The 25,340-nt window shown below is 43.8% G+C and overlaps 2 protein-coding genes across 2 annotated transcripts in view; one reads left to right on the plus strand and one right to left on the minus strand.

Moving 5' to 3' along the window:
* LOC133507593 (protein CBFA2T2-like) overlaps positions 1 to 18,918 on the minus strand; it is a 78,509-nt gene extending 59,591 nt beyond the window's left edge. The window contains exons 1-2 of the mRNA XM_061832805.1: positions 18,787 to 18,918; positions 13,983 to 14,086 (exon numbers count right to left, since the gene is read on the minus strand). The gene's annotated coding sequence lies outside the window, so the exon portion shown is untranslated. The remainder of the gene's footprint in view (positions 1 to 13,982; positions 14,087 to 18,786) is intronic.
* The window catches only part of snta1 (syntrophin, alpha 1), a 29,301-nt gene continuing 22,809 nt past the window's right edge, over positions 18,849 to 25,340 (plus strand). Inside the window, exon 1 of the mRNA XM_061832806.1 lies at positions 18,849 to 19,137. Coding sequence (XP_061688790.1) covers positions 18,849 to 19,137 — 289 coding nt within the window. The remainder of the gene's footprint in view (positions 19,138 to 25,340) is intronic.

Raw genomic sequence — 25,340 nt, forward strand, 5'->3', positions numbered from 1 at the left:
CCGGCAAGCCACGCTACGCATCTGCACGGGAATGTTTGCTTACGACTTACGAATACATGCGTGACAAAACCCGTGGCAAGTTCTGGCTAATTTGTCGGTCAGCCACTTCATCATTCCAACAGAAGTAGCCAGATTCCTTTGTTGTGGTGATCTCACATGAAGAACCGGGCCACGAAATGACCCCGCAAATTCTCCCCATTCTCACGAGAGCCGCACTTCGCAAACATCTTAAAAAGGGAATCCAGCCGCGCGAGCTCGCCGAAACAAAATTGTTGCCGGTGAGTCATTAATCAAACTCGGATCAGCGTCTTGACTCAGCTGAAGTGCAAAAATCCAACCCAGATTGGTTCCTGTGATGCTAAATGTGAGCCAGATTTGAGTAGTTTGATGGACCGTGATGAGCAAATCTGGAAGGTTCTGGAGTCGGTGTGGCCTCGGGGGGCCCCGGAGTAAAACATTAACAGGTGGCCGTCCCGGTGGAAAAGACCTACGCGGTGACCAGAGCGATACTTTCTGGGCTCGCAAAACCTCCCTCGTAACACACACACAAAACAAAAACACACAAGCGACCGCACGAATGACGCACACGATAACGAATATTGGCCACCAGCAGAAAACACACAAATCACCGCACGAACAACCGACAACAAGTCGGGTGAGGGGCAGGTACCGCCGTCTACCTCCAGAACATTCTCTCCACATGGCAAAACACAAAAGGCCGGCGTCTGGCACAGGCGCTGAGCGCCCGGCGAAAGCCAAAACCAATTAGAACTCTAATGGAAACCAGCAGGGCCCCTTTTTTTTCGTTTATTTCCCCTTTTTTTTCCACGTCAGCCGATCGGAATCTGACTCGGCCCAAAGAATAGAAGGCGAATGGGAAAAATGATCGGCGGGGCTTCCTTCCAAAGCGATCCGCACGTTTCCAAGTGGGGGGGTGGGGTGGGGCGCTAATTGAATCAAGGGGATCTACGAGGAAATGATTGACGAGTGTGCGAGATGGCGCGCCTTGACGCTCGCTGGCAAAATACACTTTTTTTTTTTATTTTTTTTTTCCCACGGGCCCGTTTAGCTTTCTGCAGAGAGTCACATTAGCCGACACGTCGAGATCGCCGTCGTGTGTGGTTAATACACAAAGACATTTTTTGGGTCTTGCACCTATAGGCCTGCAAATTTATGGGAATTGGACACTTTCCATGGGAAGTAACAAAAACTAGTAAGAACAGATGGAGGGGAAGAAAGTAAAAAATGTGCGCGGCGGAAGGTTACGCGATAACTACCACCTCACTTGTAAAATTTGGAATATATCTTTTTGTTTTCATTGTTCCTGTTTCTTGTTTAATGCTCAACGTACAACTCACAAATCTTTGCAAGTCAGAACAACTACATAACAATGGATATTACCTAAAAAAAATATATATATATATACAATATATATTTATATAACACATATACATATAAGAATAAAATTATATTAAACATAATAAGACTGATAAAATAATCTAAAAAATTTAAAAAGTATATTGTAAAAATAAGAATTTGTAAAATTTCCATTACATTATTAAATTTCCGTCCTCAATTTTAAGCTAATTAATTTTAACCTAACCCAGAATGTATTACAAAAAAATAAAAAAATACATTTGGATTTGTAATTGTTGGCTTGCAGTTCACCAATCAAAGAATATTTTGAAGGTGTTTCTGTTGATTTAAAATTAGTATTAATTTATGTAACTAAATAACTATGGAATACATTTATTTTAAAATATATAGGTTTTTTTTCCCATAGTTCGCCTGTGTATCTATTTGAGTAAAGAAAATGTGTAAATGACAGTTTGCATCAATTAACCTGAATGTTCAGCCATTTCCCATCAATGCTCATAACTTCAACTTACAACTATTCAACTAATTGCATAATATTTAAGTTGATTAATTTAATTTCTTAGTCTAATTCCTGGCAGCACGGTGGCACAGCTGTAGAGCATTGGCCTCACAGTTCTGAGGCCCACGGATCCAAACCAGGCCCCATCTATGTGGGGTTTCATGTTTTGCCCATACTTGCGCGGGTTTTCTGCAGGTGGGCACTCCGACTTCCTCCCACATCCCCCCCAAAAAACACGCATTCATTGGAGGCTCTAAATTGCCCTTTTCGTGTGATTGAGACTGCGACTGTCGTCTGTCTCCATGTGGCTAGCAACCAGTTCAGGGTTTACCTTGCCTCCTGGCCATTGACCGCTGGGATTTGCTCCGGCACTCCCGCGACCCTCCTGAGGATAAGCGGCTTAGAAAAGGGATGGATATTCTTGTTCCCATGAAGAAACGTATCGTTCTGATATGCTACGTTAGCCGCCATACTAATCTCTTTGGAATCCGCCAACATTTCTCGGGAACTTTCCTCATGGAATGTTCCTGGGAATTTACCATGCACTTTCCAGTCTTTTGCGACCCGAATTACACGCTGGAGCCAGAGAGAGAGAGAGAGAGAGAGAGAGAGAGAGAGAGAGAGAGAGAGAGAAAAGAACGAACACAAATTCAACCCGTTGACCAGATACAGTTACACTTACACGGCACTCTCTGCTTCACCCTGGTGGCCACTATATCGGCATCATGATCATCATCATCATCATCACCACTGTATGCATGTCATCTTGTTAGTGTGCAAACAGCGACTGAAGTCCTTGGCAGGGGTCACAGCGACACAACGGGGGGGGGGGGGGGGGGGGGGGGGTGTTGCAGTCATGCCCTTGGACCCAAACAGGCCCAGCTGCCGTTGCGGCGCTGTACTACCAAAGCCTGATATGAAAGCGGGCATAAACAAGAATACAACAACAACAGAAAAAAAAAAAAAAAAAAAGGGAGGGAAGAAAAAAAAAATCCTTCTTGCATCAAGTAAAAGCTCCAGCCTGGTTTCTCACCGCCTGGTGTTTTTCTCTTGAAAAGCTTTAAACTCCAGATGGTGAGGGGGAAAAAAAAAAAAAAAAAAACTTTGCCGGGTGGATTAAGGCTTTCCAAATCCCCGTCTGAAAAGATACATAGACCGAAAAGCTGCAACTCAAACAAATGGGAGCATAATAGAGGGTGGGGGTGGGGGCGGCGGGGGCTACATATGGGATATTGCAATTGAGTGTGTGTTATGCATAGTTTATTCTCACTATTTAATGGAGCCTAATGGGCGTAAGATCTCAGTCGACAGAAGGATGGCTGTGTTTTGTTTTGTGGCTCATTCAAGCACAGAATATTAAAAAAAAAAAGTAAGGAAGAAAGAAAGCGCTGGTTATTAGTCATTTGTAAGTTTTCATGACCCTTTTAGTGCAGGGCGTCCGCGATAAGAAACAAAATGGCACCAAGGACATGGGAGACATTTGTTTTGGGTCAGAGTGTGCAGCTCGGAGCATTCACACCTGTAGATACATGATAATTTTCAGTCATAAGAGTCAAAATACGTTGCCAGAGAAAAGGGAAACAATGGGTAGAAATAACTATGTAACAGTGTAAAAAAAAAAAAAAAAAAAAAAAACGGATTCAGGTCATTCACTTAAGTAAAAATAAAAATGTACAAACTCTGAAAGGTACGTATGGGAATTGAACGGGCGAAACCTGCGCTCAAGTCCGGAAAGTGTTCCACTACGCCGTTGGTCATCATGAAAAAATGTTCAATTTATTACTTTGCTAATGTTTTTGCTTCAATGTACATTTCGGCACTTTGCTTTACGATCATCACCCTCGTTCTGTTTTTTATTTTTCCCTCCAAATTTTGCTCAGAATGGATTTGCGACGTAGTGCTACACAATCAGACAAGGACAGGACTGGAAAAAAAAAAGACATGACAGGACGGACAGGCCAGAGGTTAGTGAATCGGGCAGTGCTCACGTGTCTGTGGCGACTCTACGTTACCAATGACCCCCCCCCCCCCCAGTACAAATGAATATTGCATTCAGAATAATTAAGCCCCCCCCCCCCCATTCCCCCGTTGATGAAATGGATCAGTCTGGCCACCCCTGCTAAAAAGCCACTGCTCCAACTAAAATCAACAAAACAGCCTCGTTGTACTTGTTGATCAATTGAATGCGTTAACACAACAGCACGTGAGAATGAGGGCAAAATATTAAATATTTAATGCACCAACTGTTGAGCCAAAACTCTCCAGACACCCCTCAAAAAACGACAACGTGACATTCGGGGTGGCCCGCGGCCAAAGTCTCTCGCGTTAGTCGTCTTCACAAGCGTAATATTTGGATGCTGGTAGACGGAGCTGCGAGTTATGCCACCCGCATCTCGAGGACGCACGTCGTCATCAGCGTCATCATCATCATCATCACCAGCAGCAGCAGCAGCATCAGCATCAGCATCAGCATCATCCCACCTCACTAAAACCACCCACAAATGCCGCAGATTCTGGTCCCCAGGCCCCCAACCTCCATCCTTCCCACCCCTCCGTCCCCTCCTCCTGCCGGGCCGCCACCTGCTCTCTGCAGCATGTTGCACAGCTGCTCCGTTACAATAACAAATTAAGTTCCACCGTGGCAGGAGTCATTACCTACCGCTCCTGCCATGGAGGAAAGTGTTGAATGCCACATTCAGAAGCTGAGAGGACAGCTTTTAAAGTGTAGCTGGCTGGGGGCGTTAATTGCTCAATTCTGCAGGGCTTCAACAGGATCCAGACACCAAAAGTCTCATAAATTATAGCAAAATAGATAACGTTACATTTTCCAATGGTTGTGCAGATACACATTGCATGGATTCCAAAAAAAGAGATGCGAAGGCGGTGTTGAAGGAAAAAAAAAAAGATGGTTCGCCCACGACCACTACTGCTATTATCCATCCATCCATTTTCTTAGCCGCTTATCCTCACAAGGGCTGCGGGGAGTGCTGGAGCCTATCCCAGCCGTCATTGGGCAGTAGGCAGGTTACACCCCGAACTGGTTGCCAGCCGATCGCAGGGCACATCGAAACAAACGGTCGCACTCACCATCAGACCTAGGGGCAATTTTGAGTGTCCAATTAATATTGCATGTTTTTCGAGATGCGGGAGGAAACCGGAGCGCCCGGAGGAAACCCACACAGGCACAGGGCGAACATGCAAACTCCGCACAGGTGGGTCCGGGTTCGAACCCGGGTCCTCACAACTGCGAGGCCAACACTTTACCAGCTGATTCACCCTGCCGCCCAAATAAATTGGTTTTAAACTGAAACAATATTTTAATTCATACCCTCACTGTGAGTAGAGATCCTAATTTCCTAATCAAAAATGGGTGCATGTCAAATTCCGATTTATGAACATAAATGATCCTCAAGAGTGCGCACATTTAAAGATCATCATTTTCCAACAGATTTGTCCTGTTTTGGTCTCTTAAGGAGTGGTGGATATATCCTAGTGGGACGCAAAGAGCCACTCCGAAACCCTGCAAAATCTCGGCTATTTTACAAGGAAAACGGTGATCTCGCGGTTTTTACAAAATAACTGCACTACGTGTGAAATCAAAATATAATTGTTTGCTGACTTGATTCCACCTTGTTTAATAAATTAAAGATGAAGAATATGAACGTGGTGTTTGTATCCTTCAATTTGTCTATGTGGACCTCAGAGGAAAAGATTTGGACATCCCTAATTTATTCTTTAAAGATCCCCAAATGCATGTTTTCGGTGTGTGTGAGGAGGCTGAAGTACAAAGACTGAAGCCACACAAGCCCAAGAACATAAAAACTCCACAGACAGCAAGACCAGAGCCGAAATTCTAAGCCAAAACCTCCAAAGTGTGGGGCAGACGTGCTCACTTTCCTGCCCCGATTTTTTCAAAGTCTGCAATTTGAACTATGTTAACACATTTTCTTAATTTCCTCATCAATGTCAAGGAACTCACTTTTGCCCCAGCTGACAAAACAAAAAAGACATTACAGCTCTTGAACGGCTCCAACAAAACGTCTTCATTTCAACGCTCTCTCCTGCTGGGAGATTTTTAAGTTAATCAATTTAAGAGGAGCTGCTGCCACAAAGCTTTTGGCCTCTGGCCTTAAAGGGAGAGCGCAGGCAATTCCGCACAACGGCCACCACCCATGTAGTTATTGGCAGGTGCGCGCCGCTGCCTGGACAAAGCGGCGGCGTTAAAATGTTGCAGGAATGAGCCGCAGTGCTACCGACGTAAGCTTTTACCTGCTTGGACTCCGTGTTGAAATATTAATTTAGATGAAGTTACGCAGACGGACGACAGCGATTGTGTCCGCTTGAGCAGATGACATTTAAAAGTGAAAATGGAGGAAACCCAAAGTCAACTCCACGTAATCAAATGACAACACCTGAGAAAACCTCGTCTAGCAGTTATTCCACAGCGCTACAAATATTTCAATTTAGAATTTTCGGCCCAAAGGAAGGTTGTCAAACATGAGGCGAGCTGGCCAAAACTGGCCCGCAAGTGGGTTCGATTCGTCCCACGGGATGAGTTGACAAAGTGAAGTGAAAAAATAATTCTACGACGGGGAAGTATTTGATGATTATTATGCTCACGTAAAAAAAAAAAAAAAGGAACACAAATAATTTCCAGACCTTTATAAGCGCAATACTGTATTTTTCATTTTGAAAAACTCGTGACTTAAAATTCTGTGCCTTTAAATACAATAACTGTTATCTTAGCCGCTTATCCTCACAAGGGCCGGAACCTATCCCAGCTGTCAACGGGCAGGAGGCGGGGTGCACCCACAACTGGTTGCCAGCCTATCGCAGGGAACATCGAGACAAACAGACGCACTCACAATAACTCCGAGGGGCAATTTGGAGTGTCGAATTAATATTGCATGTTTTTGAGATGTGGGAGGAAACCGGAGTGCCCGGAGAAAATCCACGCAGGCACGGCGAGAACAAGCAAACTCCACACCGGTATTAAACATTGAAGTAAAAATCTGTGAAGGATAAAATGTAATATCAAAGTTATTGAGGGATGATGACATGGTGTTGTAAACCTGGATCTTGATTATATCCTGAAGATCACCACTGGTTGTCTCTCCTATTTTTCCAAGGTACAATACAATCTAAAGACTATCTCGGCTTTCGAGAACAAAACTTGCCCTCAATTCGGTTCTGGGGCTGCTTAGCGACACCTGGCACGGGGTGTCTTCAATCTGCGTTGGGTAAAACAAAATCTCAAGACTCTCAAGATATTTGCGCTGGCCAGTATCAGTCACAGGATCATCAGTCCTCCAATGATTTTGTTCCACCAAACAGTTCTGTCATATATTTCATAGATGGATGTTATTAACTTCACCGTCACTCATTATTCCCAAACGCGTACACTTCACCTTTCGCCGCAACTTCGAACCCAGCACGTATTCAGTGAGCGACCCAAACCACGACCAAACCTTTGATGGCGACAACAATGTGTTGTCGAACTCGTCTTGTCAAGCGGCCACTCGACAGCTTAACAAAGGGGATGACTGGTGCGTCAGCAGGGGGTCCAAGTCACAGAAGAAGAAGGCTCGGACGGGCGCTGGGATTTGCTGTGGTCATTATGGCCCCTCTGTGTGACAGCTGGCCACTGAGCCCTCCCCACCCCCCACCCATATACCCTTCAGCGTTTTTTTTGTCACAGCCACTGTAATCGCACGAGCACGACTCCTACAGACGTGCCGGCCAACTGAGTGTCTGAACGGCAGTATAAGGTGGAAAGCGCTGGTTTGAACTCACCGGGGGGCGTCGACCCCACGTGGCACAACATAACCCGCCCGTGTCAAATCTTCCACATACCCGACCGCCTCCCTGGTGGCAGACGTGACATCCATCTGCTGATTGATCCAGTTTTAGAGCCTACAAACCCAACTCATCTGGCTTACTGAGAACGCCCGATCGCTCATCAGATCTCGGAAGCTAAGCGGGTTTGACCCTGGTTAGTACTTGGATGGGAGACCGCCTGGGAACACCTGGTCCTGGAAGCGTCTCTCCCCGGCTAAAATGCAGAGGGGCTGCTTGCGTCAGGAAGGGCGTCGGGCGTAAAACTGCGCCAAACAAATACGCGTCCATCTGAGATGACGCACTGTGGCGACCCCTAACGGGACAAGCCGAAAGGGAAAGAAGAAGAAACCCAACTCATCTGCAAACTCAGCGTGATTTGTATGTTTGAATTGAAGAGTTTTTGGGGGGGATGTCCCGGTTGTTATGATTATTCTCCGGATTATACTGTCATTTAAGGAACTTTTTAACAATTTTTAGATGGATCGGAACAAATAAAAACCGATTATTTGACTCACCGTTACGCCGAATATCGTTTTAATATATGGGAGGACTGCACAAGTTTCTTTACAATCAGCCGCAATGTGAGACGATGACATTCAGTCTAATCCATATTTTTTTTTTTTTTTCTCACACCGGGAGTGATACACACGTCTGTTGCAAGTAGGACTTCTGATACCGATCCCGCTGGTCTTAAACGCCGCTTCCATTTTCTCGGGAGTTGTAGACATTCCTATTTCTGTCTCATCGTTTGGTCTTTACCACTTTCCGAAGCAGCTCTCGAACGCGGCGCTGTTCTTTCACGGAGGTCACCCGGGCTAAGCTCCAGATCACCCGCATCACTTATGACGACTGACGCGACAGAAAGGGAATTTACAGAATCCCGTTGTATGAATTTGATCGTTTTTAGCCGGCATGTCGGACTGAAATATAAGGCATGATGTTCCTAACCTCGGCATGTAATCATTTTCGTAAACTGGACCGCTTTAACCTTTAATTACGGACCCCTGCGGCCGATGATCACTCTGTGATGTGACAGCACCACGCATTCAGTCCATGACCTCTTCACAAGCGTTTGCACCCTCTCCACAGTGCACCGTTTGTCCTGGCAGACTCTTAAAAAAAAAAAAAAAAAAAACCTTCACCCCGTTGTTGGTTGACTTGTGCCGACTCGCCAGGTCATCGGTGGGGACGGTTCAGGCTACGTTCTCAGCATTTGTGCCATCTGTGGAAGCACTGCAGGTGCCTGGACCCATGGCAGACCTCCACAAAACCTGTTCACTTTTGCTCATTAGGATTTGAGCGGCGGGAGGGTCGAGAATTCCAAATACACAGGGTTACGACGGGACCGACGCATGCTTTTCATTTTTCGTTGGATTTTTATTTCCCGCAAGTGTTTTTATACAAATATTTTCTGTAATTACGAGCTGCCTCCATGAGTGAAAAATCTGTTTTTACTTCATCTCTGCGTGGTCCGCATCTGGTTCACATTACAGGCTCCCCTTTTTTAAGACAAGCTAAAAGCCCTTAGCTCAGCCGCTGGTCGCCATGGTAATGAAAGCTGTGCTTGATTGCGTGAGACACGATTGCCCCTTCAAAACGGGCTGAGCAAGGCTTAAAAAAAATTGTACTGAAATAAGAGAATTGGGAACTGTCCTAAAATGTAAAAAAAAAAAAAAAAAAAAAAAAAAAAAACAATCCTTCAAAATAAATTACTTTACATTAAATAAAAGTTATTAGGTTTTAAAAACATACGCATTCTGTCTATAAAATATGTTAACAACTAGAGTGAAATTTATCTTCTCCAAAAAATGAAATACAAATTCAGCATAGTTTCTTGATAACAATTTCTACTTTCCTATTAACCAGAGTTTGAGGTGCAAGTTGTCGAATCCTATAGCATAAAAAAAAAAAAAAAATAGCAGAAAAACAAGTAATACGTGAGAATTTCAACAAATAGCTCAGAAAAAGGTTACGGGATTTCATAGTAAAAATATCTATTTAATAGTAATTGATAATTTTGCAGGTTGCGAAGCCAGAGCATTTTTTTTTCCCCAAAATAAAATCACCCGCAAGACATTTATTGTTAAAGCTAATATTGTAAGATGAGTTTGAAATATAAGTTAAGTGTTTGTGGTATATTAAAGATTTAAACTATAAATATAGGCAATTCCAAACATTTTTAGCGGGCCTCTACGATTCAGATGTTTTTGTTAATTTATGTCAGTTTATTGTATTCAATGTCACATTATGGAGCCGAAGGATGCTTTTCTAATTTTAGACCGGCCTGATTGGCCCAATTGGGAATTGACAATAAATAACCCATCCAATAATCCATATCAGCTGAGCGTTGCGAGGGCGAAGATGCGTGACCAGGAATGGCGCGCAACAAAGGAAACACAGATGTCCGCGATAACGGCAGACCGACAGATGAGCAGACAATAAGAGATTTTAATATTAAAAAATGGACTAATTTACCGTGATATGTGAATGACTGGAAGGGAGGTGGATGATGGGGGGGGGGTGGCGGGGGTCGTAATGAGAGGTGCGGCAGAAGAATACGTTTCAGCCTTGCACAAAAGTGTACACCTGTGGCCCACCTTCTGCCACCGAGACCCCCGCTCTTCAGCTACTCTCATTAGCCTCCTGAATAATGTAAAGATACGTATGTATGCATGAAGGGACGTGTGGCCGAGGGGCCGGCGGGATCTACATAATAGGGCCATCGCTCTCTCCATCTGGTCATGTGCTCGTCATCGGCAACCCCCACCCTCCCTTCTTGATGCTCCAAGCTTATACGTCCCCCGCTAAATGGAAGTTCATCTTTTGCCCCCCCCCCCCTCATCCCCATCCCTGACGAAAATTGATGTGTTTAAAATAATTTCTTAATTTGCTTTTACGGTTTAATTTGTCTTTTTTACCGTCATTGGAAAGGAGCGCAACAAAAATTACACTTTTCAGCTTTTAATTGAATGCCAGGAATACAAAAAATAAAAATGAAATAAGCAGGCTCATTCAGGAGCTGCTGTCGGCCACAGCTCGCCCCCAAATGCTCACGGGTGGCATGTTGAGGGGTCTTAAGGTGGAGCCCTGAATACTGCATTATTTTTCTTTCTTAAAAAAAAAAATAGTGGCAGTGTGTGAGAGCTGTAACAGATGAATGGAATTTCAAATCATTCCAATGGGAAATATTCAACTGATATACGAGTAAATTGATCATCCAAAGAGTCAAATCTAACCAAAGGCAGATGTTTGCGGTGCATCTCATTAGGCCGAGCAGGTGTTCCTAATGTTGTGGCCGCCGAGCGCACAATGGCGGTCCGACGGCAGCTTGGAGCTGACGCGAGTGCCGGGGATCCTCACGAGAATTAACCAGGCGTCTGCCGTATGACCCCGATGACTCGCGAGCATCCTGGGCTCAGCTGATATGCGCGTTGTGTGCCCCCCTCCCTCCCCATGACAAGCGGGAAGAGGACGAGGACAGAAGGACCAGCAGGCAATTAATGATTATGATGACGACGGCCATCTTGCTCTCCTCTCAGCACCCAAACCCACCCATCCAAAGCAGGACCCCCCCCGGCCTTGGCCCGGGGGTCAGGCTCTCACAAGGACTGGGCTCGGGGGTGGCTTAGTGGAGGTGAAGTGTCACCACCGGATACGGTCTGGCGTGTCAGATGTTCAAGATCACAGGAGGAAATATGTCGACGACTGACGTCTGGGGAGGTATCAAGAGGAGGCTTGATGCGCGTGGTCAGAGACCACCAAAGACCACCAGGGACGGGTCATGCGTTTGGTCCTTGGGCCTTCAGCAGGGATTCAGATGACTTCATCCACATCATAACAATCCGCAGGATGGTTTGAAGCCGAACTTGCAAATATTTTGCTTTCCTTATAGCTGATGTCGTTGGACAAAAGTTAAATAGCTGCATAGAATTGATTTATACAAATATGATCTGGTGTACGTGAAAACTAATTCTAATCTTCCTGCTATTGTCCTCTTTATTCAAGAAAAGACACTGTTGATGTTTAAAGCTTCTATGGTTGCTTTGTCCCACTCCACCATTTCACGTGCTTTCTCATTCTATTCATATTTCACAAGTCTTAAGACCGATTGAGCTAATCCGGAACCATAAATACATAATTTCATGCCATATCATCTCTAAATGTGTGCTGGTGTGACAATTAAATGCCTTGTAAATTTGAAGAACTGAACTGAAAGCGCTTTAAGCTGTCTATTATTTCACCGAACTGAAGTTTACTATCAAACAAAACATGCAAGAAAATTAGAAAAGTGTATTTAAGAGAACTGCACCAGTTTGCCTTCTGCTAGCTTCATGCTAATGCACAATGCAAAACGCCATAGATGGGCTAACAGATAGCCTCGATCGTCGCAGTGCAACAGGTATTTGAACGCAAAGCACATCGCCATATTTTTCTTTATCCTCTGTGAAACAGAACTAATAAACCGCGCGTGTACATATAAAATGGAGAGCATTTATAGGGAGGGCTCTTCTGCGTACATATTTCTGGGGCCCTATTGTCATCGGCGCGTCATCTGCCGCCGAGATGTGGACTCTGCGGTCACAGCGGAACAGGTGGAGCGGGCTAACAGTCACGGCGCACACACTTGCGGGTGCACGCTCACACCAACACACGGGGCTCAGACACCGGTCCATATGGTAGACCTCTGGAGCTGTCGCCCTCAGCAGATTGGGGGGGTGGGGGGGGGGGTGGCAGGAGCAGGAGGCAGCAGAGGAGCAGAGGGGAAGCTGGGTGGGGTGGGCTGGAGGGGGGAACACCCCAACTGTCCACAGTCTTTAGGGAATTGAGACATGCATATATGTGGCTGATTGTCGAGGAGTGGGGATGTGCTCGGTAGGGGGAGAGGGGGGGGGGGTTCGGTTTATCGTTGCACACGTAAATATTGTAAAGATGTATTCGGACCACACTCTAAAGAAATAAATACAATTAAATATACATATACATCTAAATAAATAGTTCAATATTTACTACAATATCTAAAAATTACAATATGGTTGCATATGTTTGAGAGGAAAAAGTACATTTTCAAGCTTTATACACATATAAATTCATTCATTCATTCATTCATTCATGATCCAAGCCACTTATCCTTACAGGGGTTTCATATAAAAGTTTAATTTTACATATATTACATCACCTCTTTTTTTCTGAAAAGCATATCCAAAAATACTTATGAAATTATTGCTATTTCTATTCAACATGTCCCTGATACAACTTTGCAAAACAGAGCATATTTATGTCAACGTGGGCTGCTTTTCTTTGTTTATGTTTGCCAATGTCTTTTTTTAGATTAAACACAACGAGAATCTCATGTCTGAAAAGGTTTCCAAACGATTCACCAATCTTCAAAACATGTGTTGATTGGATGATCGATTACTTGTTAATTAATCAATTAATTGTGTATACACTTGCTCTACTACCGAATAAGACCTAAAATCCATCATGCAGGTATACGGTATTGTTTTTCCATATTGGATTAAGAGTGAATAGCTAATGGAGCCAATCTGTGTCAAGACCGTTTGAAAAAGCAATTAAAAAAACAAACAAAAAACAAAAAAAAAAAAAGCCAAAGGTCAACTCCCGGAACGTGTGACAACGTCCCACTGACCACATGCTAATGGCAGGCACACGCCACCGCCGCAACGTCGCTAACGTCCTATTGACTGAGCAGAAATGTGTTTTCCATGAGCGGACATCGTATTCTTTGTGTCCTTTCCATTCAAGCCATCTTTGTTTAAAAAAAAAAAAGGGTGGGGGGTGAATCGGGGGTAGCCTGGAGTGAAGGTTAGGCTCTACTGGCCACCTGCCACTCAACATCACAAAGGCGACCAAGGCTGACAGATGTACACACTGCAGGTCAGATGGCGCACTTTGTGATAATGCTAAACATCACCACACACACACACACACTTACATTGGGTCACACACCACCACAAACATTAATAACGCTCGTGACACCAGAGCTCAGTTCAGCGAGCTCACGCCTTGCATTTGACCTCAATAAGAGGTGAAGAAAAAAAGAGAGAAGAACAGACTTCTTGACTGGATGCTCTCCTGACTGCACTTTATGTCACCATCCATACGCTGTTGTTGTGTTCAATCAATAATTTAATACACGCACACAAGAAAATTAATGACTAAATTATCATAATCTGTCATTGATTAAAATGGTAAAATGGATGACTTTTCAAAGGCAGTTTAATCGGCAAAAAATAATGCACACGCTTACCTTTAATGTCAACGGCCCGACGCAGTTGCAGTTCCTACCGATCCATTGTGACCAAACGAGCCTTGCTCAAGGGCAAGCCAGCAGGCTGGTACTGTAGCTTTCGTCTGGATGGGGCAGATTCGCATCACATTATCGCGACTTTTGCACACATAATGGCAGACCTCGTAGGCATGTAGATATGGTGTTTTAAATGTATTATTTCAATACTTAATAGATTTAAGAGCATTATTTAAAGAAGATTTGCACATTTCCAATGTCATTGGAAATCTCATCTATCCATCAATCATTTAGTTGTGGTATAAGGCATATAACGTGCATCTTGGTAGAGTAAAAATCGTTAGCTAATCTAATATAGCCTACCACTACGAGTTAGAATGTATTGTAATCCTAACAGGTGGTTAGGATAGAAGGAGGACAGGCAGCTCGTTCTTGCTTTATTGAACACATGGCAACAAAATATGAAGGAAAAAAATGAAGCACATTGTAGCCAACCTGCCAATAGCCTCGACTTACGTCGTCACTCCACACACACACTGGCTCAAAGTTCAGCCAGTTTTCAACCTGCTACCGAAACATCCTCATTTGCTCACTTCCGCATCACTCGGCAGGCCAGGCTAACCTTTTAAACGCACACACACACACACACACACATACTAACTACAGTGGCGAGCGTGAGGATTGCGACTCCAAGTGGACAAAAAAATAACTGCTCTTCACATGCAATATACAGGATCCATCCATCAAATTTCTCTACCGCTTATCCTCACGAGGGTCACGGGCGTGCTGGTCTCAAAATGACTACAATATTGTAAAAATTGGGAAGAGATTCCCTGCAAACTCAGTTTTAAAACAATATTTTTCTGACAGAGTGTGAATTTGACTGCAACAATTTTGCAAGACAGCATTCCGCTCATTTCTAATTATGAAAAATCATATTCAAATCCAAACCACCAACGTTCCACTGTATTTGTTCACACGCAACTTGACCTGAATATAATCTACTGCGCCAATTCCATGGGCCATACGGTGGAAGCAACATTTTTTTTTTGGGGGGGGGGGGGGGGGGGGCCTGTAGATCTTTTAATCCCTAAACAGTCTGTGGGCGTAATTTTTTAAGGCACATTAAATGCACCTTTAATCTTGTCTAATCTTGAAGCGATTATTCTGTGTAATGTAAAACAGAAAAGGTCAGAAAGATTAGATGCAGTATAATCAAGCAATGATGTTTGTAATCTTGTATTTATCATCGTTTGCTTAGATTGCACGCATCAAGCCATTCCTTGTCCTCATTACTTCTTTGTGTCAGCCCTCTCCCACCTGACTTTTGGCGAGAGAAGTGGGGTTAATCATCGACTGGTAGCTTCCCAGTCCCAGGGTATATTTATACATGCATCATAACAATAATTCTAATAAATAATCAAAAATGAATTAAAAAAAAAATCACATTCGCACTTATGGATATTTTACGTATTTTTTTAATTTTTATATATGGGAGTGCCTGGAGGAAACTTGCCCAAGCATGTACATTCACGGAAGAGGGCCTGACCTCTGATTCGAATCCACAATTTCATAACTGTTACGTGCTAATTCACAACTTCAAAACATGTTCTTTGTGACGTAATGCAGGATTTTGACCGCCAGATGGAGACAGAATATTATTTGTCAAGTTTACAAAGCGCCCGCGTGGGGTAATAAATTCTTGTGGACAAATTTCCCAACGTACAGCAATTCAACACAGCTCAGTAAACGAAATAAATATTTTTTTTCATTTGTAATCAGTGTTCTAAACTTTATTAGGTTTTGTTTCACAGCACAGACCACTCAACGATAAACTAATATTTCACTTGGTGTAAAACTGATGCAACACTTTCTGCCACACAAATACACAAATGCAAGATAACACGAGACCACGTCAGCAGCAATTTTTGGTCTTTTCATGAATATTAGAAGTGTTTCAGCAGGGCGGGATTGAGTCAGGAAGCTTTTCATCGCACAACGGTCTGTAGTGTTAGGATTGTCGCTCATAAAAGATTGATTTGGTGGTTTAATTTTACAATCAGGAAATTTTTAACATCTATTTCAAGTGACACATGTCTGACGTTGCAGTTTACACTCACTGAACATATTTACGAACCTGAGTAGCTGGCGCATGAGTAGATGCCTAAATAGCACATAAGTAATACCAGGCAGTGACAACAGGGAATAAACAATAATACATAAACAATATGGCGGCACAGTGGAGCAGTTGGAAAGCGTTGGCCTCATAGTTCTGAGGTCTGGGGTTGAATCCTGGCCCCGCCTGTGTGGAGTTTGCCTGGGTGGGTTTTCTCCAGGCGCTCCGGTTTGCTCCCACATCCCAAAAACATGCAACATTAATTGGGCACTCTAAATTGCCCGTAGGTGCGATTTTGAGTGCAGCTGTTTGTCTCAATGCGCCCCCGCGATTGGCTGGCAACCGGTTCAGGGTGTAACCTGCCTACTGCCCAATGACGGCCGGGATAGGCTCCAGCACTCCCCGCGACCCTCGTGAGGACTAGCGGCAAAGAATATGGATGGATGGACATAAACAATACAAATCCACAATTAAGCATTAACCCCTGGTGGTAGAAACCGGAAGTCACGACACAATCGCGTTTAATTGAAGTGGGCTTACGCGGCCCCACTTTGATTTAAAAGAGGTTAAACTCCACATTGCTCCACTGGCCACCTTCTGCAATTATTTACGTTATTTAATGACAGAAACGCCTCGAATGTTGTATCCTTTGCCCAGATTTGACTTTGCATTCTTTTACTGAAGCTTAAATCGACTGTTGTCTTTCAAATGTGTTGTTTGGCACATGCGGGTGTGTACACATCACCAAATGGTGAACTCTACTGTATTTCGATAATGTCGAGGACGCATTGACAGGGTACATTCGATCTGTTTACCCTGCACTCACTTTGACAGATATCCAATACTTACCTGATTTCTAGCCACATTTGTCAGTATTCAGACGGCACTTTTTTACCCGCTTCTTCATCTTTAAACTTCCGCGACCTCGATCCCAATGGACCTTTCCGACCTGTCAATCACTCGTACAATGATAGCCAATCAGGTAGCCGCATTGTCTTAACCCCTGGCTTAACACGCCCCTCTCGCCACATTGTCCCACAAGGAATGCTGGTTGTCAGTAGCGGGCGCTTGGAAAAGTTAATGTTACGAAGAAAATGGTCCTCAGATGCGCTTGGGGAACGTGCAATTCTGATGAATGATATCCTGCTCGGTTACAAGGGGCCTAAAACACGATTGACGAAGTGTCTACGAGGGATTAAGGCTCGCGGAAGCGCGCACGTACAACTAAATGTGAACAATATCAACAAACACAAGGCTGGATGTTCCAAGGTAAGTGGGGGAGAAGTATCTTCTCTGAGTTTGATTGAATTATTATACATCGCAGGAGAACAACTTTCACTTTGTTAGTGTATCACTGACCTGTTGAATGAAGGGGTTTATCCTGAAGAGTCGGGTTAATGACAAGTCAATGTGCACGTCATGCAAGAGAAATGTCTATTTGCCCATTTGTATCACATCAGACTTTTAAGACAGAGCGCTGGATTCCATCACGAGCCAAGTCAAATGAAATCACCCGCTCACTTCGAAAGACTACAATGATATTAGTCGTTATCTTTCCAAGTAAAAAGTACTCACCCTGCTTTACATGCGCAGTACGATTCAACTATTTTATCCTGTTGGAATTCAATATGAACTTTGTGAGGCGCCAAACTTTTTTGCAGTGATCGCCAACATTTCGCTGTGACTCTGACATTGCGTCCTGCTCTGTCCAAAATCTTAATTCCGTGTACATATCCTTGGGTAAAATAGTTGAGACCTCTCTGTAGAACTCTCTTGGACAAGTCTGACGCATTTGGCAAAAAAACATACCCCAATGTTATCTGGAATACGCGATAGAGAATCGACTTTAAATATGTTCTGTTCAATCGCCATTTCGGAAGATTGGGGGACATGGCTAAGGGGGCGGAGCTTAAGATCGGCATCGGTCAGGTCGATTTTCAGGAAACAAAATTTTTTACATTATCTATTTGAGCGACAAAGTGAAAATCTTGACTAAATGACAGAAGCCACATGGAGTAATCAACCTGTGCACAGCAAACTAAAAAAATCTCGACAGTTTGACATTTATGAATTTGACTAATCACATTTTTAAAACTAATTCGTTTCTGAAAACCCACATAGTCTCTGTTTTGGTCCCATCTGGAAGTATTTTGATGCTAAGGGACAGTTGCAGTGAGTTGAGGAGCTTCATTGAGATAAACATCATCTTTTGCTGCCATCTTGTATGGTGTAAACATTTTGGTTGGTGTCGATTATAGTTTGCTATATTCACTTTGTGACACTTTTGTTTGTTGGTGTGATGTCACCCCCCCCCCCCCCCCCCAGTGCAGTCTCAACAAATTCCTGATGTAAAAGACAATGAAAACATAATAGCAGGCTGTGTGTTTGTGTATCTTGGTGCTGATCCAAATGAGTTTCCTCGTTGGCATTTGGGACGCGGCAGTTCTTCGCAGCACTCGGGGAATGACAAGTTTGTATTTATTTACACAGCGTCTGAGCAAGAATCATTTAATTACAAGCGGGCTGTGTTACAGTCGCTGTCAATTAACTTTAATTCTTACTCCCGGTGGATAAACCTCTTTGGAGGGCGACACGCTGCGAGGGCGTGGAACCGTGCAGAAGGGAGTTGCGTGAGCATGCATGCGTTCGTTCGTGCGTGCGTGCGTGTGTGCGCGCGCCCGCGCCCCTTACCCCAGTCCTCCATATCTCTCCGCAGGACCGCCAGCCCCGTCTCGAGTTATCCCAGGAATGCGATGAACATGGCGGCGGCGACGAAGGCGCAGAAAACGGGACTGCTGGAGCTCCGGGTGGCCGTGGACCGCTGGACCCGCGTGCTGGCTACGCTCGCCGAGGACAAGCTGACGGTCGCCCCCGGCGAGGGCGCCGACGAGCCGCCCAAGAGCAACCCGAACCCCGCGGGCGCGATCAACGGAGACCCCCCCAATCTCAGCTCGTGTCCGGTCCCGGAGACCATCACCAACGTGAAGCGCACGGTGCGAGTTACCAAGCAAGACGTCGGAGGACTCGGGATCAGTATTAAAGGTGAGACCAACTTTTTTTTCTTTTTTTTTTTTTTTTCCATTGTGGACCAGCGGCGCCGCCATTCAAAACGAGCCGACCCGAGTTGAGTTTCAGTCAAACTTTGTGACACCGAGCGTGGAAAACTCAAGTGCTAAAAAACGCATTCGCCGGTGTTTCGAAAGAAACCGTCTTCATTCTGAAACAAATCTTGAAGGAACTTGTTGTGTGGCCGAAAAGGTTGACAGCCGCCACGCTTTATTTGGCCCAGCGGGAGCCCGATTAGTGTCATTTCACTAAACTAGTACGAGAACGTAGTAGCCGAGCTGTGTGACGAAGGGGAAAAACAAAACATTCTGCTTTAAAAAAATCTCATCAGTAAGAGTCCAAAACTCACAAGGTTATGGATTTTATTTTCGAAATATATTCATCAATTGTCTTGTTTTTTTTGGCTGTAGAAAAAGCTTTGAATTAAAAAAAAAAAAAAATCTGTACTTTTTCGTTTTTAGATTCAGCCTTTCATAATTTCATTGTTTTTTGACTAGCATTAACATAAATTTTGACAACTTTAACTATACATCCATCCATTCATCCATCCCTATTTTAATTAAAGCTATGCCGGCTTTAACTTCAATTTTACTTGCTGACACGTTTTTTTTCTGACTCAAAAATTTGAATTACATACATCACTTATTTCAATAACCTACAGTACATTTTAATCTCATAACCTTTACTTAAAATTTACTAGTCATGTATTCATGCAGATTAGCAGTACAGGTCACCAGTACTGAGGAACAAGTATCTGTACAGATGAATGATGAGTAATAGCATTACTTTAACATAGTGTTAACCCTCTCAGGACCAAATAAAATTTAGCAGAGAGAAAAATCTGATACTTTCAGAAAATGACACTTTGGACTTGAAATTTTCGATTACATTACACCTATATGCGACTGGACGCTCCCCATGGGACAAGACGAAGATGTCTCCACGTCGAACATTATCAGGCTTACGTTAACCGCAACGTTTACTCAGAACAGCGTGGCAGCTGTTCGGAAGCGTTTAGCAATCCTGTTTACATTGCCTAAGATGGGGAGTCTCGCCTGGAAGGACAGTCATTCGGACAGTGAAAGTTTTGTAAATAAAGTTGCTCGAGATCATGCTGTAGTGGTATTTTTCAAATCCCCCCCCCAAAAAAAACCATTTTGGAAGTAGTGGTAGTAGTCACTCCCCAGGCTTTTCGGATGCTCTGGATCAATGATTTCCAACCTGTATAGAGCCTCGGCACGTATTTTACAATTGAAAAATCTCACAGCACACCAACAAAAGTAAATGTCACCCAAAATGGATCGATTTAATTACTGTATGTACTTCCTGCCATCTAATAAAAGAGGATTTTTTTTTTGTTCTGTCTGTCATTGTGCCTCACTGGCATAAATGGATGAATAAAGATACATTATTTCTTGGAATGAATTATTTTTTTTAGAAATGACACAAAATTGGATAACTTCTCACGGCACACCTGAAGAGCGCTCGTGGCACACTTGTTTGGGAATCACTGCTCTAGATGATGGGTGTCAAATTCCTTTTTAATTCAGGGGCAAATTCTAGGCTTTCTAGGATGCATTTTTGGGGCCAATCACTGATCAGCAAGTCAGAAATAAAACAAAACACAAAAAAGAACAATACAATAACTGATCAGCGATCCGATCACAAGATGGAGCAATGAATCTATTTAATTAAATGACCTGTTCATTTAATTCTACTCGTGTACTTAATTCCTCTCAAAAATGTATATTTCCAATAAATAATGCATCTTTGTTCATCTATTTCTGCGAGTGAGCCATACAGTAGTGACAGGCAGAACAAATTAACGGAAAGTACATGCAGCATTTAATGTATCTACTTTTTGTGGCATTTTTGTTTGTCGGTGCGCCGTGAGATTTTTTTCACTTGTAAAGTACGTACCCTGGCTTCAACATTCTTTCATGGACCAACTAAGCACAGTGGCGACAAAGAGTGAATGTCTTTTGCGAAGCCGATCAACGACGTCTTCATCGGATCGGCAAATTACGACAATAAAGCCGATCAACCAATCGGCATAAGATGCTCTTAATTGGCTGATACCAGTATCGCCTGTCAAATCGGTGTGAAGTCGACCAAATTTGATCACTAAAGGACAGGAGATGATGGAACCAGCCATATTACTGTACAGTACATAATACATCGGTACAATTTTTTTCATGGCCTAAAACTTCTCAGTACAGCAAAAGGTTTTTGTAAATATCTTGTGCTGCTTCATCATGAGTACACACAGAGCTGCCAAATATTCCGCTATGTCTGTGACTAGCATTAGCATTCAGTCGCTTTTCCAAAGGGAGCTTGCAAAATCACAGTCACGACAGCTGACGCAAAATTAATCTGCTTTTGCCCAATTTACAGAAAGTCGGGATACTCCCGCAACTGTTTGTGCTTTCGCGCAGTAACACAACATTCTGCAAGATAAATAGATGTGCCATGAGAGTCGGGTGTCATATTTCACACCTTTCTGGCGTTCTCCTTATTCACAGGAACCTCATAAAGTAAAGTAAGGAAAAAAAATATATATATATATCAGGTTGGCTTTGTCCGTGCAAAGCAGAAACGATTGTCGGTGTTAAATTCACAGAGCTGGGAATGTGAAAATCAGAGGACTTGGCGTTTATCGCCCCATGCCTTTCATACAGAAATCTTAAAAATAAACACTGTACATCCAGTGTACAAGCACATGTTCAAAGACTCTCTGCAACAACCCAGGCTCCTCCTTGACATACAAAGCTTGTCTTTCAGTCGAGGCGTATCACTTCAACATACTTTTCAACATTCTTTCGTGGACCAACTGCATTACTCTCCTATTTGGTGGCATACTGTGGGAGCGTCACATTTAAAAGAAAACCTCAGGTGGATTTTTGGGCCGAATAGTGGTAGCTATGTTTAAAAAAAAAAAACACAAATACTGTAGGTGAATTATGAACATGTGAGGAACATCTGAATGTGCATCGGGATTTCATCATATTGTCGCAGATTAGCCAATATCTGCTTTAGACTTTGAGAGTTGGCATCTCGTCATCAGGTAATTACATGTGCGATGTCAACAACTGGTGTTACGGAGGGCCGGGGGGGGGGGGTGCTCGGGTGTCATATTTTAAGTGCCTCTGTCATGGCCCTGATTCTACCTCAGAAGATGTGAAAATTGCCAGATGGACTTTGTCAATGGGTGACTGATGGTGTAGTGCTACACATGCCTGACTTTGGTGTTTGCAGCGTGGGATCGATCCCCGCTCAGTGACTGTGTCGATTCGTGCCCTGCGACTGACTGGCGACCAGTTCAGGGTGTAGTCCGCCTTTGCTGCGACCCTTGTGAGGATAAGTGGCTTGAAATATGTACACAGAGTTTATCTATGCGATGCCGAATAAAAAAGGCACTAATGTGCCAGTTTTTACAGCGAGTGTGAAAGGGGTTTGGTTCTTTTTTTTTTTATCTTGCAGTATGCACATGTTGACAAGTGGTTGGTTGTTGTTGCTCCTTATTATAGCGGACGGTAGCGGGTTCATTTTAGCTTTGCACCCTCCATCACCCTGACAACAACGAAGCCTCTAATGGCAATTCTGTGACGTCCATCGCTGTGAACACGGGAGGCTTGTAGAGCCACAGAGCCTGTTATTAAAACAAAATGATTACCAACACCCCGTTCGCTTGATGTCGTTACTGCGCGGCTCGGTTGCAAGGCAAGCATAAAGAACGGGTGGGAGACAACAGACGGCAAAGGCAAAAAAGTTGAGAAGCGAGATGTTGGCCTGCTGACACGACAACGAGTGAACAGCTGAGAGGAGCAGGCGGCAGTTGTCATTGGTCAGAGATGAAAGCTATGTATCAGGGAGTGGGCCACCCGTGTTAATTTTAGGGAGCCCACCCCGGCTTTTAGAAAGCGCGGTCGAGGCAGTCAACATTCACTCTCCTGTCGCTGATTCAAGCAGAGACGGTTCCATGCCACACTTTTGTTACACTGTGTACAACAGCTTCCGAGTTTTTTTATGTACAAACCAAAAAAAAAAAAAAAGATTGTGTGGACACCTGCCAGTAAGTAATGTGCGTTGTTCTAAACTGACACATGCTCGCGCATGTCTAGACTCATTTGCATAGGGGAAACTCCTCTAAATGGACCTTACCGATGGCGATCTTAAGGTCCGCCCCGTTAGCCATGTCCCACAAGCTTGCAAAATGGCGATTGAACTGAGAACATGTTTGAAGTTGATTCTCTATCGCGTATTCCAGATAATATTTGGGTATGTTGTTTGCCAAATGCGTCAGACTTGTCCAAGAGAGTTCTACAGAGAGGTCTCAACTATTTCACGCGAGGATACGTACGCGGAATTAAGATTTTGGACGGAGCAGGACGCAATGTCAGAGTTGCAGCGAAACGTTGGAGATCGATGCAAAAAAAGTTTGACGCCTCACAAAGTTCATATTGAAATCCAGCAGGATAAAATAGTGGAATCGTACTGCGCGTGTAAAGCAGGGCGAGTACTTTTTACTTGGAAAGATCACGAGTAATATCATTGTAGTCTTTCGAAGTGAGCGGGTGTATTCATTTGACTTGGCTCGTAATCCAACCCAGTGCTATGTCTTAAACGTCTGATGTGATCCAAATAGGCAAATATACATCTCTCTTGCGCGACGTCACGCATTTACGTAACAGACAGTCAAAACAATTATTGCTGGTGTTACCAACCATGGTAAAAAATGATGTGGGAGAAGTTAACCACTGCTGTTGCTTCTGTTGTATCAGAGAAATAAAAACAAAACCGTTTGAGGTCAAACTCAATGGTTTAAGAAAAAAAAATTCATGTGACAGCCCTCAAATGAGAATTACCTTTTAATTGACTGGAGGAGAACAAGCAATTATGGATACGCGCATTGCCCGCATTATTGGGCACGTCATTATTCTTGCAGGCAGCCGGCCTCAGCACCAGCTCCGATGGAGGTGCATTCCGTAGAATGAGGATATAGATGAATCGTGCATACCAATAGGCGATGTGGATGGCAGATTATTTGTGCATTAATTAAAAGAAATTATTTCCCATCAACGCGGCTGAATTTATTGTGTGCCGGTGCTTTTAATTGAAATATGCTTATAATCCTTGGCTCTAACTACTGTTTGGAAAACCCTTGTTTAATTTCTCCTCGTTGGAGGCGTCTGGATGGGAAATAATTGCAGCCATGATTTAGCTCAGTGTTGGTTGCAAAATGTCTCAAATATGTCCTGATGGAATGTCCCAGTGGCCAAAACGGATGACAGGAGCTGGATGTGCACTCGGCTTGCTTTGGTGACCCTCTTTGTGCGTCGCTTCCACAAGATTTTGTGTGTATGCACGGTCAGTTGTGTGTATAATTTGTCGCCTGTCCCCACGCAGAAGCCACATACTTTCTGTGGGAATGTTTGTATGCACTTTACGCACAAGAATGTGGAACCCAACTGTGTAGCCTTTCACACTGGATACATAATGGAACACATTGTGGTCTTCTAGGAAAATGTATCTCTCAGTCTATTTCCATTATTCAAAATCTGAACAATTTGGAAGGCATAAAAGTCACATAGAACCAATTTTGGCCGACGTTTCAAGGTCCACTGAACTGTTTTGAGGGTCTCTTGTGAGTGTTTAGAGACCCACTCCCATTCGTTTACCCGTCACCAATTGGCTCACTGTGCCGGACCCACAATCCCACCTGTCGTCCGAGCGCTACTTTGTCAGTTCGGAGGTGCAGACATGAGAAGTTGAAGGAATATGTGACGATTAAGTATAACACTGATGGTTATAGGAGGAAATCATAATTATGCCGATGGCAGTAAGATCTGAAGCAGTTATTTAATTTATGAACTCCAATTACTTAGAAAGCAGTTCTCATTTTAATTGCAACTACAATCGCATTAGTATCGATTTTCTTTTTTTCTTCCAGAAGGTGCCTTTAAATTCCCCCTAAAAGGACCAAGTATTGACTGAGTCTGCTCCCCGGGGCATTGCCTCGTTTCTAATACTTAGCCATGCGGCAAATGACTTGTTTGATGCCACTGAGGTCAAAAGACGGGGAAACCATTCCGTCCGAAACTCGTTTGGGGAAAGTACAAGACACGCTCGGCGAAACCGTTCTGTCCGAAAGTGGGTTGGGAATGTACTTGACATGCAGG

Source organism: Syngnathoides biaculeatus, chromosome 10, assembly GCF_019802595.1.
Source record: "Syngnathoides biaculeatus isolate LvHL_M chromosome 10, ASM1980259v1, whole genome shotgun sequence".
NCBI lineage: Eukaryota > Metazoa > Chordata > Actinopteri > Syngnathiformes > Syngnathidae > Syngnathoides > Syngnathoides biaculeatus.